This window comes from Ambystoma mexicanum, chromosome 3p, assembly GCF_040938575.1.
Source record: "Ambystoma mexicanum isolate Mex_15411 chromosome 3p, UKY_AmexF1_1, whole genome shotgun sequence".
Taxonomy (NCBI): Eukaryota; Metazoa; Chordata; class Amphibia; order Caudata; family Ambystomatidae; genus Ambystoma; species Ambystoma mexicanum.
The window spans coordinates 1250880636-1250897348 of record NC_090925.1 but is presented as its reverse complement, the minus strand read 5'-3'; the positions used below and the strand labels follow the sequence as shown (position 1 = coordinate 1250897348).

Genomic DNA, 16713 nt, shown 5'->3' with positions numbered 1-16713 from the left:
GCGATTATTGAGCCCATGTCTTGGATAAACTACCTTGTTTTGTTGAGAAGAAAATGGAAATTAGGAGGTGGAAAAGAAATGCAAGACTCGAAGGAACAGATAGCCAATAACGGTATAATTTGAAGTTGACCAGCCACACAAGTCACTCATCTCATCGTGAATGAAGGGCAGTGTGTAGTAATCTGGCCTACAGATTAGCTTTGAGTGTGAGGGCGGCGGTCCATCATTGTTACACAGTGCATGACACAAGCAAATGCTCACCAAACTTCAACACATGTCTATCTTGTCATCACTTCTTCTTAGAAACAGTCCTATTGTTCTTCCTAGAAAGAAGGAAAATTTCACTTCCCGGCCTTGTGTGATTCGGTGCCGGGCGCAATCGACCAGTCCGAAACACTCAGACTTCACTTCTATATATTCAACTAAAACTGACCTAAACCCATTGTTGGATCTTACAGTGTCCTTACTACTTCTGAAAGACCGTTTCATCCAGGTTCCAGCTCTTATCGATTCAGGTGCCGCAAGCCTCTTTATGGACGCTACTTGGGCTTCACATAATCCAATATCTTTGTCTACCCAATGCCTGTTCCTGTAGAAGTTGTCAATGGCAGAGAATTGGTAAGTGGTCACATCATCCACAACACTTGTCCCGTTATCATGTGGATAAGCCATCATTCTGAGACCCTCATATTTGACATAATACAAGCTGCACACATTCCTCTCACAGTTGTAATACCTGTCTTATTCCACACAACCTGTATGTAGACGGGAGGGCACACGCCATATTCCTTAGCTCCGAACACTGCATGACACACTGTACCAAAGAGAAAAAAAAGAGTCTTCATTATTGCAGTACCTACCATGGTACCATAGAATGTTGCCTAAACTTGTACCTACCACCATACCAACGCATTACCTGAACGTTTTTTAAAGTATTTCGTAAAGACCTTGTGCAAACCTTACCTTCACATAGACCTGAGGATTGTGCCATTTTTCTGCTTCCCAACTCCTCAGTGCCATTTACTTGGATGTTTCGGTTAACCCATTGGAGAAAGAAGCCTTGAAGGACTATTTATGTCAGCATCGGGCTAATGGTCTCATCAGAGAATCCGTTTCACCTGCAGGTGCTTCAATTATTTGTATACCAAAAAGAAACACAACAGAATTATGACCATGCTTGGATTACAGGGGTCTTAACGCTGTAACAGTGAACGAAGAGTACCCCTTACATCCCTTATGTAATAGATGCTATCCCTTATGGAATAGTCTGCCAAAATATTCACTAAACTTGACCTCAGAGGAGCATATCATTTAATCTGCATAAAGAGCAGAGATGAGTGGAAGACCGCCTTTAGGACTCCCTATGGGCACTTTGAATATGCTGTGATGCCCTTTGGTCTGGCAAACACACCTGCTGTGTTTCAGTGCTACATGGACCATTTCTTTGCTGATTTTCTTTGCCATACTGTTATTGTTTATTTAGATGATACCGAAAGAGCACATGTAAGAACAGTCCTACAGCTTAAGCCAATCAACTACAGCTGAAAGCCCAGAAGTGGTTTTTTGACTCTTCTACCGTGCCCTATTTAGGGTACATATTATCTCAGGACGGCATTTCTATGGATCCACATAAAGTATACGCAATTATACATTGGAAAATAACCCGTAACGTAAAAGACATCCAAAGGTTCCTAGGACTAGGACATTTTTACAAGAAATTCAATCCTTCCTTTTCTCTCATGGTCCCCCCGATTACATCCCTTCTACAAAAAAGACACTGTTTTGCTTTGGAACCAAGAAGCAGAGAAGGACTTCCAATTACTAAAGCACAAGTTCACATCAGCACCTGTCCTAATACCTCCAGATCCACACAACATGTTCATAGTAGAAGCCAACGCCTCTGATGGGGCAATTGGGGCAGCTCTGAAACAAGAAACATCAGACAAAGAAGAACATCCTTTGGCTTATTTTTCTAAGACCTTAAGTCCCTCACAGAGAAACTATTCAGTTCTGGAGAAGGAACTATTAGCCCTTAAGATGGCTTGTAAAGAATGGCGACATCACCTTTTAGGAGCCAAACAAGAGACAGACTTGAGGACTGACCACTGCAATTGTATCCCTTTGCAATTCTTGGAATGTAGAAATAGCCGGCAAGCCCGCTGGGCCTATTTTTTTTCTCATTTCCAGTTTCATCTTACTTTCATTCCTAGTTGAGATAACGACATAGTAGATGCACTATCCCGAAAGGAGGCATCCTTTGACAAGGAACAGATGCCGTTCAAAAGATGTTTCCTGAAGCCACATTCATAGGTCTGGTGCAGGCGTTCTAAGATGAAGTCCGCCAGGCTTATTCTACTACCGATCCATCTTTGGCTATTCCGGAAACCCAAGATGGATTATGGTTTTCAGGTTCTGTACTGTGCATACCGTCGGAAGAATTAAGAACAAAGGTCATGCAAATGTGTCATAGTTCCAGAATAGCAGGACATAGAGGAATTAACTCTTCGTTACATCTAGTCCGGAGGCATTTCTGATGGCCACACATGCGTAACCAAGTAGAGCAGTTCTGTTGATCCTGCCTGGTATGTGCACAGGTAAAGACACCATGACAGAAATCATCAGGTAAACTTCTTCAGCCGTCGATGTCCTCAAAACCGTGGGAAAGGATTGCCACATATTATATTTTGGACCTGCCTCCATCAAAGAATTGCACAGTGATTATGGTAACGGTGGATAGCGTCTCCAAGATGGCTCATTTCACTCCATGTTCCATAATCCCATCAGCAGTTGAAATGAGCACTCTTTTTTAAGGAAATCTTCAAACTTCACGGTTTACCCAAAGCAATAATTTCAGATAGCACTCAGGTACCTGCAGTAGAAGAAGCCTTATCTCTGTTTCTCAAAACCTGGAAACAAGCTCTATCTAACCTTATTGCTGCTCAAAAAGATGCCAAACTCTACGCTGATCTACATCGCAAACCTGACCCTCCGTGCCAGGTAGGAGACCGAGTCTGGTTATCCAGCAAATACTTACCAGCTCATCTCCATAACGGCAAGTTTGTACCCAAGTATTTTGGACCATTCAAAGTAAAGAATTGTATCAATCCTGTGGCCTTCAGGCTCCAATTATCTCCGACTTGGCATTGCATCCATCCAGTATTCCACTCATCCTTGCTTAAATCAGTTTCCCCAGATACTTCATCCTATCACCAAGTTCTTCCTCCACCTCCCATTAGCCATAATCAACATCAAGACTTCGAAGTGGAACAGATCTGTGACTCCTGTTTCCATCATGGTACCCTACAGTACCTGATTCACTGGAAGGGTTACCTTCCTTCAGAACGTACCTGGGAACCTGCCGTCACCTCTATGCAGCAACTTCCATTGCTTTCACCGATTACATCTGTGGAAACCAGGCATAGCCCGGCTTGCCAGGGGGTATGATGTCAGAGCGCAATACCGTTCCTGTTCCATGTATGACCGATTGCGTTCGTTAAGCCAACCACAACATGGAGTCCCAAACATTGTGCACTTTTGCCAACCAATACATGGTGCCTCACGCATCTTGCCAACCAAGACAGGACACAGCGTGTCTCATGCAACGTTACGCTTCGGGGCAGGAGCACTCTCACACCCAGCCATGAAAACCATCGTAATAAAACCATGCGTTGGGTTGCAACTCCTCCTTTGCCTGTAACGCTCCTTTCTCTTCCTGTGCCGCATCACGCTGTTCCTTGCTCTTGTTCCAGTATCTTTCTTCCCACTCTGAGTTCCTACTTTAGCAGTTCCCAGTTATCTCCTCCTTGCCCCCTGGTTCTTTTTTCTGTCTCTTCCTTCTGCTCATGTGCTGTCTACTACAACTTTTTTCTATCCTACCATAATTCGTGGGCTTCTAGGTCTTTAGCCTATGTTGGTACTACTAAATTGCTTCCAGTGCTGGATTACACACCTGTCCAGACTGCAACTGTTCACCAAGGTTTTTTTTACTCCAATTGGAGTTTTTCCTTCCCTTTTGCTAGGCCTGTCTTTTCCATCATTACAACCCTGGCATCAGGTGAGGACAGACCTTATCTTCATCAAAAAAGAAAAACAATGTCAAGGATTCGGGTAACAAAAAGACTAAAATGGGTCTTCAGTTCATTTGTGAAGAGCAGGAGGGATGGTCCAAATCTCATGGGCTTTAGGTTCATATTCTAGAGTCCGGGTGTTTATGGGGGTGTGTGGTTATGATTGCATGGATTTTACTGCATGTGTGCATATTGTGAAAGTACTGGGACACATCCGCACACATGTGCAAATGCTACTGCATATAATGGGGCATGTTGGTCGTGGCAGAACGGCACAGAACATAACAGAATTATCAAAGGTTTAATAAAAGAAAATCAATTTACCAGGATTGATTTTTATCTCAAACTCTCTGTTTGGATTTGGAACATTTCCACATCTCTAAACGAAGCTTTCAGGTCTCTGATCTCGGTTTATTCTTCTTGTAGACAGAATGGAAGCTGGCAATCCTCAGCAAGGATAGATAACATTTCCACACAGCTGCATGTCGAATATTTTGTCACCAACAATATTGCAAAAACTGGTGACATTTTGGGCAGAATGTCATAGCATAGGCTTGCGTTCAAAGCACAATTTCAGAACCCTCTTCTTTTAATCTTTAACTATTTTATGAATGTTTAACTATTTTATGAATGTAACCTATCGCCCAAAGGAGAGTGTTCGGCTGTTCTGAGTTCTAAAGGGTTCATAATCCCCTACCTCCTCTTTGGAGACCCTCTAGTTGATCAGCAATGGGAGTGCACTTACAATTGGATTATAGTCCACAGCAAGGATCTTAACTGTCCTCATTTCACCTCTTACAGGCATATTATTTGCAAGGTATGGCCGAGGCTGGAAAGAAACAAGGCGGTTCTCGATCTCCACCCTGAGGAACTTTGGACTTGGAAAGAAGTCCCTGGCAGAGAGGATAAGCCAGGAGGCCAGCTGCCTCTGCACTGCATTTGAAAGTGAAGAAGGTAAGTCTTAGTAACAGAATTCCTCCTTGTTCAGAGAGGTGTACTCCAATGTTCTTTGTTTATGCGTGTTAGTCACAGAAAGGGTCTGCACTTTTGTGGAGGCGTAAGCAATGCTATTGATTTGCTATGGACTCTGGTCATACTGTTATGGTTTATTCCCCATCACCTGAAGCTGGAATTCGCCTCCACCACACAGCCGGTCTACATGACTATCAGGACTGTGGTAAATCCTTTGACTGTAATGTTCACTTGTTCTGTCTGCTGCATTTCTCAATATGAGCACATGCACCTTTAGTAACATGCAGTTATGTTTTTTAAAAGGAAGATATAACATTTGGAATCTATTCTTTTATGGAAAAGAATATATGATCAAACATAACTTTGCATCTTCGTTAAGCAATGAGAGCGTGCAAGCTTTTCAATATCACATTGTTTCGAATGAAAATCACAAATTGTTAAAATTAAGGTTATAGAAAATGAAATCATACAGTTTGGTGGAATTCAGCAGTACGTTTTGATAAGCAAACCCTTTCAAGGTCCTTTTGGTAGCCCGCTGGCATCTTGGGTCTGGGTCAGGTATGCGATGGTGCTTCGATGCTCTCATTTCCTTAAATTTAAATATACGCTATCGGAAGGTTGCTGGTATGGTATGCTCTGTGATGTTCTCACAAAATGTATTTGCTCCTTTAAATGCCTCATTACATAGTTTACATAGTGTTCCTCCAGTACTGTATTTATCCAAGAGTACACCTCTTTCAGCTTCTACTCTATATACACTACTGGCGCAGGAGAACACTAGTGTTCCATCTGAGTAAGGTATTGCTATTTGGGCACAGGAATTGGGATCGGATTTGTTGCCGGGAAATTGGAGTCACATTTGTGCAGGTCCTTGTTGCTACAAAGTTGACTTGAATTTGAGGTTCACCCAGCAGAGGATTGTGCATGGTATTCATTGTACGCCTTTGAAGATGAATTATTGCAGGCTTGTACAAGATGATAACTGTTGGAACTGTAAAATGGATGTTGGGAATGGTTTGCATATCTTCTGCTCATGTGTGAAAATTGTTAGGTTTTGGGATGAAGTCCTGCGACTTATGGAGCTTATCTTAGATCTATCGCTTCCTCAAACTCCTTTAATATGTGTCCGACTGGTATTCAGCTATCCGTCGGTGAGCTATTTTGGTCTTATTGGGCATTTTTGGTGACCAAGAAACAGATCCTTCAATGTTGGAAGAGTGATGCTAAGCCTTCGATTGATGGATGGCTGCAGGATTTAGCAATTATTTCAAGTAGAATGAAGGTAACTTATCGTAGGATGAAAGAAACTGACAAATATTGTCTTATGTGGAATGTCTTTAATGAACTATGTATGAATTCCTCCCTTTGTTTTTTTTTTGTTTGTTCTCTTCTCTCTTGCCCTTTCTCTCTCTCCCTCTTTTCTTTCTTCTCTTTCTCGATCCCTGTCTATTCCTTCTTTTCCTTGTCCTTAAAGGATAGTTCCGGGACTTTTTTTTTATTGTCCCTACGGTTCGGCCATGTGTTTTTAAGCATAACTCGGTAGATCGTAGAAAACTTTCCTATGGACCTTACCCGACTTTTTGTCCATTAACGCACTCGAAATCAGCCGCCATTTTCTGATAATCCTATCATTTCCCCCCATCGCCCTGGCTCACCTGCTTTTGCGGCACTAAATCAAATCCCCCGCCGCTGAGCCTGACATCAGCAGACACGTACCGCCCATTTCCCAACGCCAAAGCACGTTTCGTGTCAACAATCGCTGCGCCTCAGCTAATGAAGTGTCGCCATGGAAATGGCAGGACGCCTCTTTCCTCAATAAGTATAAACACACCGTTTCACAACACACAGCAGCAGATTTTCGATTCCATTCCTCTGTCTGTGTTACTTTGAGTATTCTGTGACTCGTTTCTGTGCTCTGGTCAGCTACCTTCGCCGCTTCTAGGCCTTGTGAACACCTGTACCATCTCAGTAAATTATTTTACTTTCTTTACCACACAATGGCTACAATAATGCCGTAAATGTACGAGCCCGAGTACACCGAGGAGGAACTACTGGAAAGGCAAGCACGCGAAAACGATGGGGATTCGGACGGCAGTTGGGAGGACCAGTCAACGGATGAAGAGCCTGGACCATGTTGCATGGACGGCGTCTCCACCTGGTGCACGTGCAATCGGTGCGAGCTAATGCCAACTGAGGAGGAGAACTGCTGCTGCCGTGAAAATTCCGGGTGCTTGGCATACATTTCGGAAGGCGAGCCAAGTCCGCAATGCATCACCGAGCTGCCAGAGTTCAGGGAAGCCTGCCTCTCACGGACCGTGTTGAGGATGATGATGGTGCTTATGCACAAACTTCGCGGCACTGTTCGTCCGCGTAATCCGAGTAACGAGTAAGTATACTCTGGTTTTGATGTCAGTGATGCCACTACTATGTCATGGTCGTCTCATACATATAAAATGACATCTACATATCATTCGAATGCATGTAAATTGGTTCCATATTGTGCATTTTCTAGATAGAATTTTTTTCAAAGCAGAATGATATTTTTTACCTGAATCGACAGTGATAAGAAAGTTTTGTCATTTTAATACAGTTTGCATCTTTCGTTTTCACAGGTGGTACAGGCTGGTGGCCTATCGTTGCTTCACTAGGTGGCTTCACGGGAGGCTCGGACACCGCGTTCGGAGAGTAATACCTGCCTGTGCGGTACTTGCCATTAGACAACATTTCCCCAGCGACAGTGGACAATACCGCGGATTTTCCCTGGATGTGCTGCAACCGGAACTTTACAATGTGTAATGTTTATTATTTATGTTCAATTGAAATTAAGATCTAAAATAAAACCCAACATATATTTTAACAATGGTTGTTTTGATTTTTTAAATGAATCTAGTGTGTCTCCATTGAATAGTCTTCCTGTGCCTTGTCTTGTCACACCACATGTCTCCGGCCAGCATCCTCCCTCACGCTGGCCGCCCACCTTCAATCCACATAACCGTTGAACCCATATGCAGCAGATATACATATGTTATTTTGCGGGTTGGCATCAAGCCTCCCGGCCTTGCCTCCTCCCCCAAAAATACTTACCACACCACTTTGTTCAAGCGTTGGCAATAAAAGGAAGGCCGTTGGATTTTATTGATACAAAACATGGTTATAGGTAAATAATCAATATGGTTGATCATAATAAATCATCCTTTTGGGCACCGGGTACAGAGATGACCCCCTCTGGCCCGTGCCGCCTTGCCACCACAGGCCAGCCTGCTGCTGACTAACTGCCTAGGCATCCAGGGTCTCCAGGGTGAACTGCACCCATATATTCTCCTGGGAGGGTGAGGTATTTATAAACTCTCCCCCCTGGCTTCCATGTACTAGATCCTGCAGCCTGCCTCTTACATGCAGTTAGATGGCCTCTCCTTGGTGAGGCCCTGCGGCAAACGAGTCTTGTCTGCACGACCACCGCCCCAATCCACCCCCCCCCCGCCCTATCAAAGGCAGTTCGCACCGGGGTACTTGTGCTGCCAAGTGGAGCTGTCAGGGAGCGATAAAGGCCAAGAGGTGCCAAAGACCATGTACACTTCAAAGTGGTCTATAGAGCATGGGTTGTTGTTCCCATGTCTACCTCCAGACCCCGTGTCTCCTGCCAAGCATCCCCCCTCACGCTGGACGGCCCCCTGCAATCCACATAAGTGTGTCTCCATTCATGAGTCTTCCTGTGTCTTGTCTGCACGACCACCGCCCCAATCCACCCCCCCCCGCCCTATCAAAGGCAGTTCGCACCGGGGTACTTGTGCTGCCAAGTGGAGCTGTCAGGGAGCGATAAAGGCAAAGAGGTGCCAAAGACCATGTACACTTCAAAGTGGTCTATAGAGCATGGGTTGTTGTTCCCATGTCTACCTCCAGACCCCGTGTCTCCTGCCAAGCATCCCCCCTCACGCTGGACGGCCCCCTGCAATCCACATAAGTGTGTCTCCATTCACGAGTCTTCCTGTGTCTTGTCTGCACGACCACCGCCCCAATCCACCCCCCCCCGCCCTATCAAAGGCAGTTCGCACCGGGGTACTTGTGCTGCCAAGTGGAGCTGTCAGGGAGCGATAAAGGCCAAGAGGTGCCAAAGACCATGTACACTTCAAAGTGGTCTATAGAGCATGGGTTGTTGTTCCCATGTCTACCTCCAGACCCCGTGTCTCCTGCCAAGCATCCCCCTTCACGCTGGACGGCCCCCTGCAAACCGCATAATGCCACGACATATACACGTCATTCATTCACAAACACACCCCTGTTTCGAATTCTTTATAACCCACTTCATATTTCTAATGAGAACTTTTTTGCGCTTTGCTAGTCAACCCGTGAAGGTGCTGGTTATCTGCTCTTCGTCTCTGTGAACTTCCGTGACCACTTCGAGGAAACTCGTCAGTTTGCAACCTGTGAACTGCTCCCTGTTCTACGACAAGAAACTACTCTGATCCCTGCATCTAACTGTTTGTTCGTCAAGGTAAGGCCATGTACCGTAATCATTTTGCGTCCAATTTCTTTTCGTTCAAGACAGTACATGCAAGGAACTAGTCACATGTTCTGAGTTTACATTGGTATTCATAGAGAATTGTTGATCTTTACTTTTCAGAACTTTCCACAATGCCTGCCTGTTCCATTGGCGGTTGCCCTTCGAAGACCCATAATAAATCTGAAGGTACTATAAGAGAATGGGTCCGATATTGCGGATATCCACCGTCTGAGCTTGAAAGTAGAGTCCTAGAAGTCTTTGCGGACAAGAGGGGTGATCGATACCGCATCTGCAGCAGGCACTTTACCTCTGACATGTACTCCACATCATTGCTAATAAAGAAGAACACACCGCGAGCGAGGCGAAAATTGCTCTCAACCGCTATTCCCACTCTATTCGTCCACATCCCTCCACTGGTGAGTCAAGTTTACGTATTTATCTCTCGGCCTTGCGGTAGTGTGTAGCATTAGCTAACAATAATTTCCCCATTTATGTATCCACTCAATATGAAGGCGGAAGATTCTCCATCCGTGTCGTTATTGCAGTCATCAGCCACTTCAAGCGCCTATCGGGTAATCTTACTTGGCTATTCTGCCACTGACTTGTTTTAGGCATGTAAATCAATAGTTTTAATTTATCGTGTAATTATTTTACCTAATGGTACACCCTTGTACCCGTCCTCTAGTCTTTGTTTTCAGTTATAATTATTGTTATCCAAAATAATGCAAGTACTGTCTTTCAGGGAGATGCTGAGGAGTCCAACGTATTGACGACTACCGTTGATGTCACTCAGATGCTCGAGGTACGTTTCCGGACAGTTCCATCGATGGAGATCATCAGATCTTGCATTCTTGTAGCGTGATTGTTACACACAATGTTTCTTTCGTTTTTAGCCATTGATATGTCCTTCTGTCGTCGCCCTCCTATGTGTCTTCTTTTTTCAATATTGTGTTCATTACTAATGAAAGTCCTATGTTTCAGGGAGTCGATGGAGCATTAGTCCAAGAAGAAGGGGGAGCATGCAGTTACGGGTCGGCGCAACAGCTTGCAGAAGTGTGCACTGCAGTTACATCGTCCCTTGATGTTCTTATGCATTTCGAGGTATGGATACTGACAGTTCGATCAAGCGAAATCATATGACGTGATTACATCCGCTATACTTCCTTCTTTATTAACGCAAGTACTATGTTTCAGGGAGATGACGGAGCTTCTTCTACAAGAACATCACCCCTAGTAGTTGATGCAGATCTCTGGGTGGTGACACTTCCAACGATCGAGCAAATCGAATCATATTTACATATCCATTATTTATTTTAGACAACTGATCATTTGTGCAGGTCTATTTAGATGAGCCGTTGACGCCTGCACAAAGTTTATGTTCTTTTTAACAAAATAGAAAACCATACTAATGCAATTACTGTGTTTCAGGGAGTTAATGAAGCATCATCTTCAATAATATCATCAATGGAAGTCTATGAGGAGCCCGAGGAATGGATCTTGACAGTTCCATCTAACTAGATCAACAATGCGTGAATAATTGTCCTTTGAATGTTCTACACAAAGCGTTCATTCGTGTTTTGCTATTGAGATGTACGTGTGTATTGGTCCCCAAGTACATTTTGTGTTTTCGATATTATTATACATACTAATGAAAGTTCTATGTTTCAGGGAGTCGATGGAGCGTCAGTGCGTGATGGATGTGCTTATCATGAAAATATAGTCGTTGCAGCGCAAGAGGAAGTGGAGACATGCACACACGAGTCGGAGCAACAGCGTCCTGATGTTGAAGTTCGAGGCAAGAAAGTTTCAAAGAAAAGAAAGCAAAAGAAGGTTAGTGTCCTGGTCACTATATTATGTTGTTTTTCACTGTTAATAGTTCAATACTGTAAATTGTGTTTAAACTGAACATCCCTTTTCCAATCTGTCCTCTAGTTGCGAGTGGGTGTACGAACTAGATCTACACAGACAGTGAAGCGAACGAGAGATGTTGCTTGTCAAACCTTTTGGCAGGGACTTGAGACTGGAGATGCATCGTGCCAATGGGAAGAATATGAAGTGATTGACAACGGAGCTATACCACCACCAGCCATTGATAGTGAATGTCCTCCTGGTAGTTCGGATGCAGTCGGAGATCAATTCACAGAATCCACACCCGCAAAAACTAAGACCGCGAGAAAGTTGAAGAAATTGTTTTATTCACCCATCGACGGAGAAGGAACAGATGTTGCAATGGAAGAGAATGAAGTGGACGACAATGAAACACCATCAATATCACTGAACATAGCGGAAGACGATATTAGAGATTCTACCTTTCATGTGAGTGACATGTCCTCAACGTTACAGGCCGAACCAGCTGGGATGCAGAGTGACAGTATAAGGAAAGAGGCCAAATTCATTGTATTCGATAGTTGTTTGATTGATATTATTATTCGGATGAAATGTGGGCATTCGGTTGGTGGGGAAGTATGTGGGGAGCCATTGATTAATGTGACTCGTGCAATTCGAGGCACTAACCTTAAAATACATGCCACCTGTACAAAATATCATCCTTTCTCATGGTCTGCACAACCCATGCTGGGGCAACTGCCAGCAGGCAATCTACTTTGTGCAGCGGCTGCACTTTTTAGTGGTTCAAGTTTTAAAAAGTTAGAGTCTTTCTTTCAGTTTCTGGGAATCCATTTCATTGCGAAAACTCAGTTCTACAAATACCAAACCGATTATCTATTTCCAGCCATTAGCGAAGCTTGGAGAATGGAAAAAATGTCTATTGATAGTACATTCGCGGGCAAACGGTTCAGGCTAGCCGGTGATGGACAGTGCGACAGCCCAGGATTTTCAGCCAAGTACTGCACCTACCACTTTCAGGACATGGAAAGTAAGAAAATTGTGAGTTCGGTGGTCGTGCAGGTGTCACAAAGTACATCCTCAGTGGCCATGGAGAAAGTTGGCTTTGTAGCATCATTGCAAGAACTACAATCGCGGGGAATGGTGATCGACCTGATAGCCACGGACAGAAACGTTTCAATTGCCAAGACAATGAGAGAAGAGTACAAAAAAATAAATCACCAATTTGACGTTTGGCATCTTGCAAAAACAATCAATAAAAAAATGTCGGCTGCAGGTAAAAAAAAAGATATGCAAGGTATTTCACAGTGGTCCAAGTCAATCAGCAACCATCTTTGGTGGAGCTCAAAAACATGTGGAGGGTCGTTGGAAATTCTACTGGAAAAATGGCGGTCAGTAATGCTACACTGTACCAACGTTCACCGTTGGAACACAAACCAACATTTCCACAATTGTGAACATGGCCATTTGTCCACAGAGGAGGCACGGAAGAAGAAGTGGTTGATTCCTTCATCACCCACTCACAAAGCCATTGAAAAGATTGTATTTGATAAAACTATAACAAGAGATTTGAGGGGACTCACGGAATTCTGCCACACAGGAGATTTGGAAGTACAGGCCAAAACGATTGCATTTTGGCATGGAGGGCATGATAAATCCGACTCTTCTAGCGGTCTTGGCACATAACCATAATGTTGGCCGTCAACAAAGTAGGACGACCGGAACTTTAGGGACGCTTCGCTACAATAAGGCCTTCACTAAAAGAAGTAAAGAATGGATTATCAAACCAGTGTTTGAGGATATGCAATATGACTTTATTGAGAGACTTATTGTTGATGTCCTAGATAGGCACATACATGGAGTTGTGAACGAACCTGTGCAGGGGACAACTGCATTGCCACCCAACATTGCCTCTGTTCCATGTCCACCTAAAGAAGAGCTCATTGAGAAATACACATCATGGTTTAAATGATTGTAATTTGATTGTCTGTTCTCTCGAGTCTCCTCATGTCGCAGGCCCATTGAATATGTGTATCTATGTAATGTGTAAATAAAAGTGATTGCTCAGTGTACATGCAATGTGTCTATCCAACCTTGTTCATTTGCGCATTAAATTAAACCAAACAGTAATATAAATCATTTTTCAAAAAATATAGAATGTCTCCGTATTTATGGTTCTCTGGGGCTGCAAAGCAGGCAGACAAAATGCAAAGATGGAGTGCAAATTTCAAGTCCTGTGAGATGGCCTTACACTGAATGTAGCTAACTAGGAATGTGTGCTCGTTCAAAGTGAAGGTCAGCTGCTTTGATTTTTTGCTCGGGTGCCGGAATGGCCCACGACTCAGTATAAGGTTCTATTGTTATTTGACCTTGACAGGCTGGGACCATCCCGAAAGACTTCTTTTTGGGGGTGTGGTGCAATAACGTAAGAAACGATAATGAATAAAATTTCAGAAACGAAAGCCATTTAATGTTCGTTCATTGGAAGAAATAACGTCGGCATAGAAGGAGTGGTATTTCGGGGCTGCCCTACGCACAGACACAATGGAAAATCCAAATATAATGTAAGTAACTCTTTAGATGAGTTTATACCGCAATTTAATTACTATGCAGTAGCTTTAAAGACGGGTTAAGTTGTACTTGTTCGTTCTATGTGGCATATTGTTTTGTACCGCACACTATCTTGAGGAGAACCATCTCCTTTTACGGAAGCACCTCAAAACCTTCCTCTTTGCTTCTGCTTTCTCTCTCCCTCTCCCCTGCTACAACTGGTCCACTGTCTGCGACCTCGGTCCTGGGCCCTTTCACTCTCCACCTGCACTGCCTCCCTGTCAACCCCTGCACTGGGGGACTGTCTCAGTATCCTACAGCCCCCCCTTGACGTATAATACCCAGTTGCACTGTCCTAGCTATGAAATAATTTCCCGACCTAATATATAAAATGAATAATTTTAATAAAGATCCGATGGTGAGACTAATTTCATTTTTTATGTTTTTCAAACAGGTACATCATTCATTATTGTATGTGTCACGAGTACCAGACACCGGCGGATGGCTTTTTTAACCGCCAGTTGCTTCTCCGCGTGAACAACGTTACCACCCTGACCATTTTATGGGACGATCGCCAAGTACAAGTATGCCCTTACGCGGTACTAACGGCTAGATGCAACATACAGACCGTTGTGGTGGCCTAGTGCCTAGTTGTTGGAACAGCCATGCGATTATCAGTGCGACCGAAGAGCTTATTTTATCGTAAACCAACACCCTGTGTACTGCACACAAACATCGCTTGCCTCAAGACGAACTATTTTGGTTCGAGAGCAAATAAAAATGCAAATCGCTGAATATTCTCAAAACATTTGATGTCAAATAAATGTACTTTACCAAATTTACAATCTTGCGGTTTAATTTAAAAGTACAGTTTCATATTCCCAATTGTGGCGCGCTGTGTTGTGTGAGCTCATCTGTGTTGATTTCCGGGTTCTGTGTGGAGTCGCGTAGAAGACGCCTGGGCGCGTTTGCCTACGCAGCTCAGTCACGTCACGGATAGAGGCGGGGAATATGAATGTTTTGAAAAAGTCTGTTTCAGGGGCGGGGGATTTGATTTAGTGCCGCAAAAGCAGGTGAGCCAGGGCGATGGGGGGAAATAATAGGATTATCAGAAAATGGCGGCTGATTTCGAGTGCGTTAATGGACGAAAAGTCGGGTAAGGTACATAGGAAAGTTTTCTACGATCTACCGAGTTATGCTTAAAAACACATGGCCGAACCGTAGGGACAATAAAAAAAAAGTCCCGGAACTATCCTTTAATGCTTTTTCAATTTCTTGTAGCAACTGTATAATATATGTAGATATGTTGTGTATATGATGTTTATCGGTTAAATTGTGACTCTATTTTTGCCTTTCAAATATTACAAAACCTTAATAAAGAAAATATACAATACATAATCATAAAATAAATGTGTTTCGCCTCCATACATATAGTCCTTTCTCTTGCATGACCTCTCCGCATGGGCGAACCTGCTTCTTTCCTCATGTGTTTGGTTGCTCTATCAGGCTCAGTATGTGTTGTCCTCGGATGTCATAGGCCTTACACAATCCTGGTTTCTTAATGGGCTTAATTGGGTAGTTGAGAACTTGGATAGATATGAATGTATCTAAGAAACAATGTGTATAATAATAATATGTTTGTGCTCACTAATAAACAATTAAAGACCATGCCATTAAGCTAGATTGATGTAATCTTTCTTCCAGAGGCCACTGCAAGGTTTTCTGTTTGTATGGGGCCTCATGCAAACCACATGGTAAGAAGGCATGTTATCTGGAATAGAGATCAGCTGTTGGGTTCAAACTAACTCACCTTTACAGTCAGTCACTTTATAAAACGCTGAGCTGAATAGAAATGTGGAAATGTGCCAGACTTTAAGAATATTCCTTTTATAGTCTCATACAAGAGCAGTGATCTTATATGTCACAGCCAGCAATCATGTCATAAAGCAATCCATTCAGTGCATGCATGCAAGTACTTCTGGGACAAAACATTGTTCATTTTGTAGTTCTCATAAATAGCATTAGTATTGCTTTCTAAATCAGGCTTATGAAGAGCTTCTATTGGCCGCCATTAAGCAGAGCATTTAAGAATACAGTTCACCCCATTATAATGCGGCTTAAAGATATTTAACATTTCTTTGAAGCGTTCAGCATTTATGTTGTATACTTGTGTGCCTTTACCATCACTGAAGCATTCAATATTTCTTTTGCTAACATGTACATATTGGTACTTTTCAGAAAAATACATTTGTGTGTGCACATTTATGTAATTTTTTGCAGGTTTATTGGTTCAAAATATGCAGGATTCATGCCAGTGACCTAGACCACAATTTTGGGAAAAAGAACGAAAATGATAGCGAAGTTTACATTTAGGTGTTACATAACACAGCTCTTTGGGTCTCATCACGAGTTGGGCAGTATCCCCAGAGATATTACCGCTGGGGCTATTAGCGTTACCACCAATCCCCCAGCACTATTAGCGCCGGATCACGGGTTTGGCGGAACGGTAAGTCCCCATTGCCCACTGGGCCCATTCGGTATTAGCGCATCGGTAATAGCACCAAAAAACGGCAAAAATGTGGCCGATTTGCCCCCAGCTCAGAGCTGGGGGTAAATCCTGTCAGGCCTGTGATTTGGTGGACCCTTAAATGCAGCGGTAATAGTGTTACTGCCGCATTTAAGTGTTAACGCCACACTTGTGATGAGGCAGTTTATATGAAATTCCAAATGGTTTCTTCACTATTGATAATATATTGCAGGTCGACTATCTAGAGAAGG

General features: G+C 43.4%; 1 protein-coding gene across 1 annotated transcript in view; it reads left to right on the top strand.

Moving 5' to 3' along the window:
- The window catches only part of LOC138581413 (cytochrome P450 2D15-like), a 731414-nt gene that overhangs the window by 91812 nt on the left and 622889 nt on the right, over positions 1-16713 (top strand). The window contains exon 3 of the mRNA XM_069652728.1: positions 4869-5021. Within this exon, the coding sequence (XP_069508829.1) occupies positions 4869-5021 (153 nt within the window). The remainder of the gene's footprint in view (positions 1-4868; positions 5022-16713) is intronic.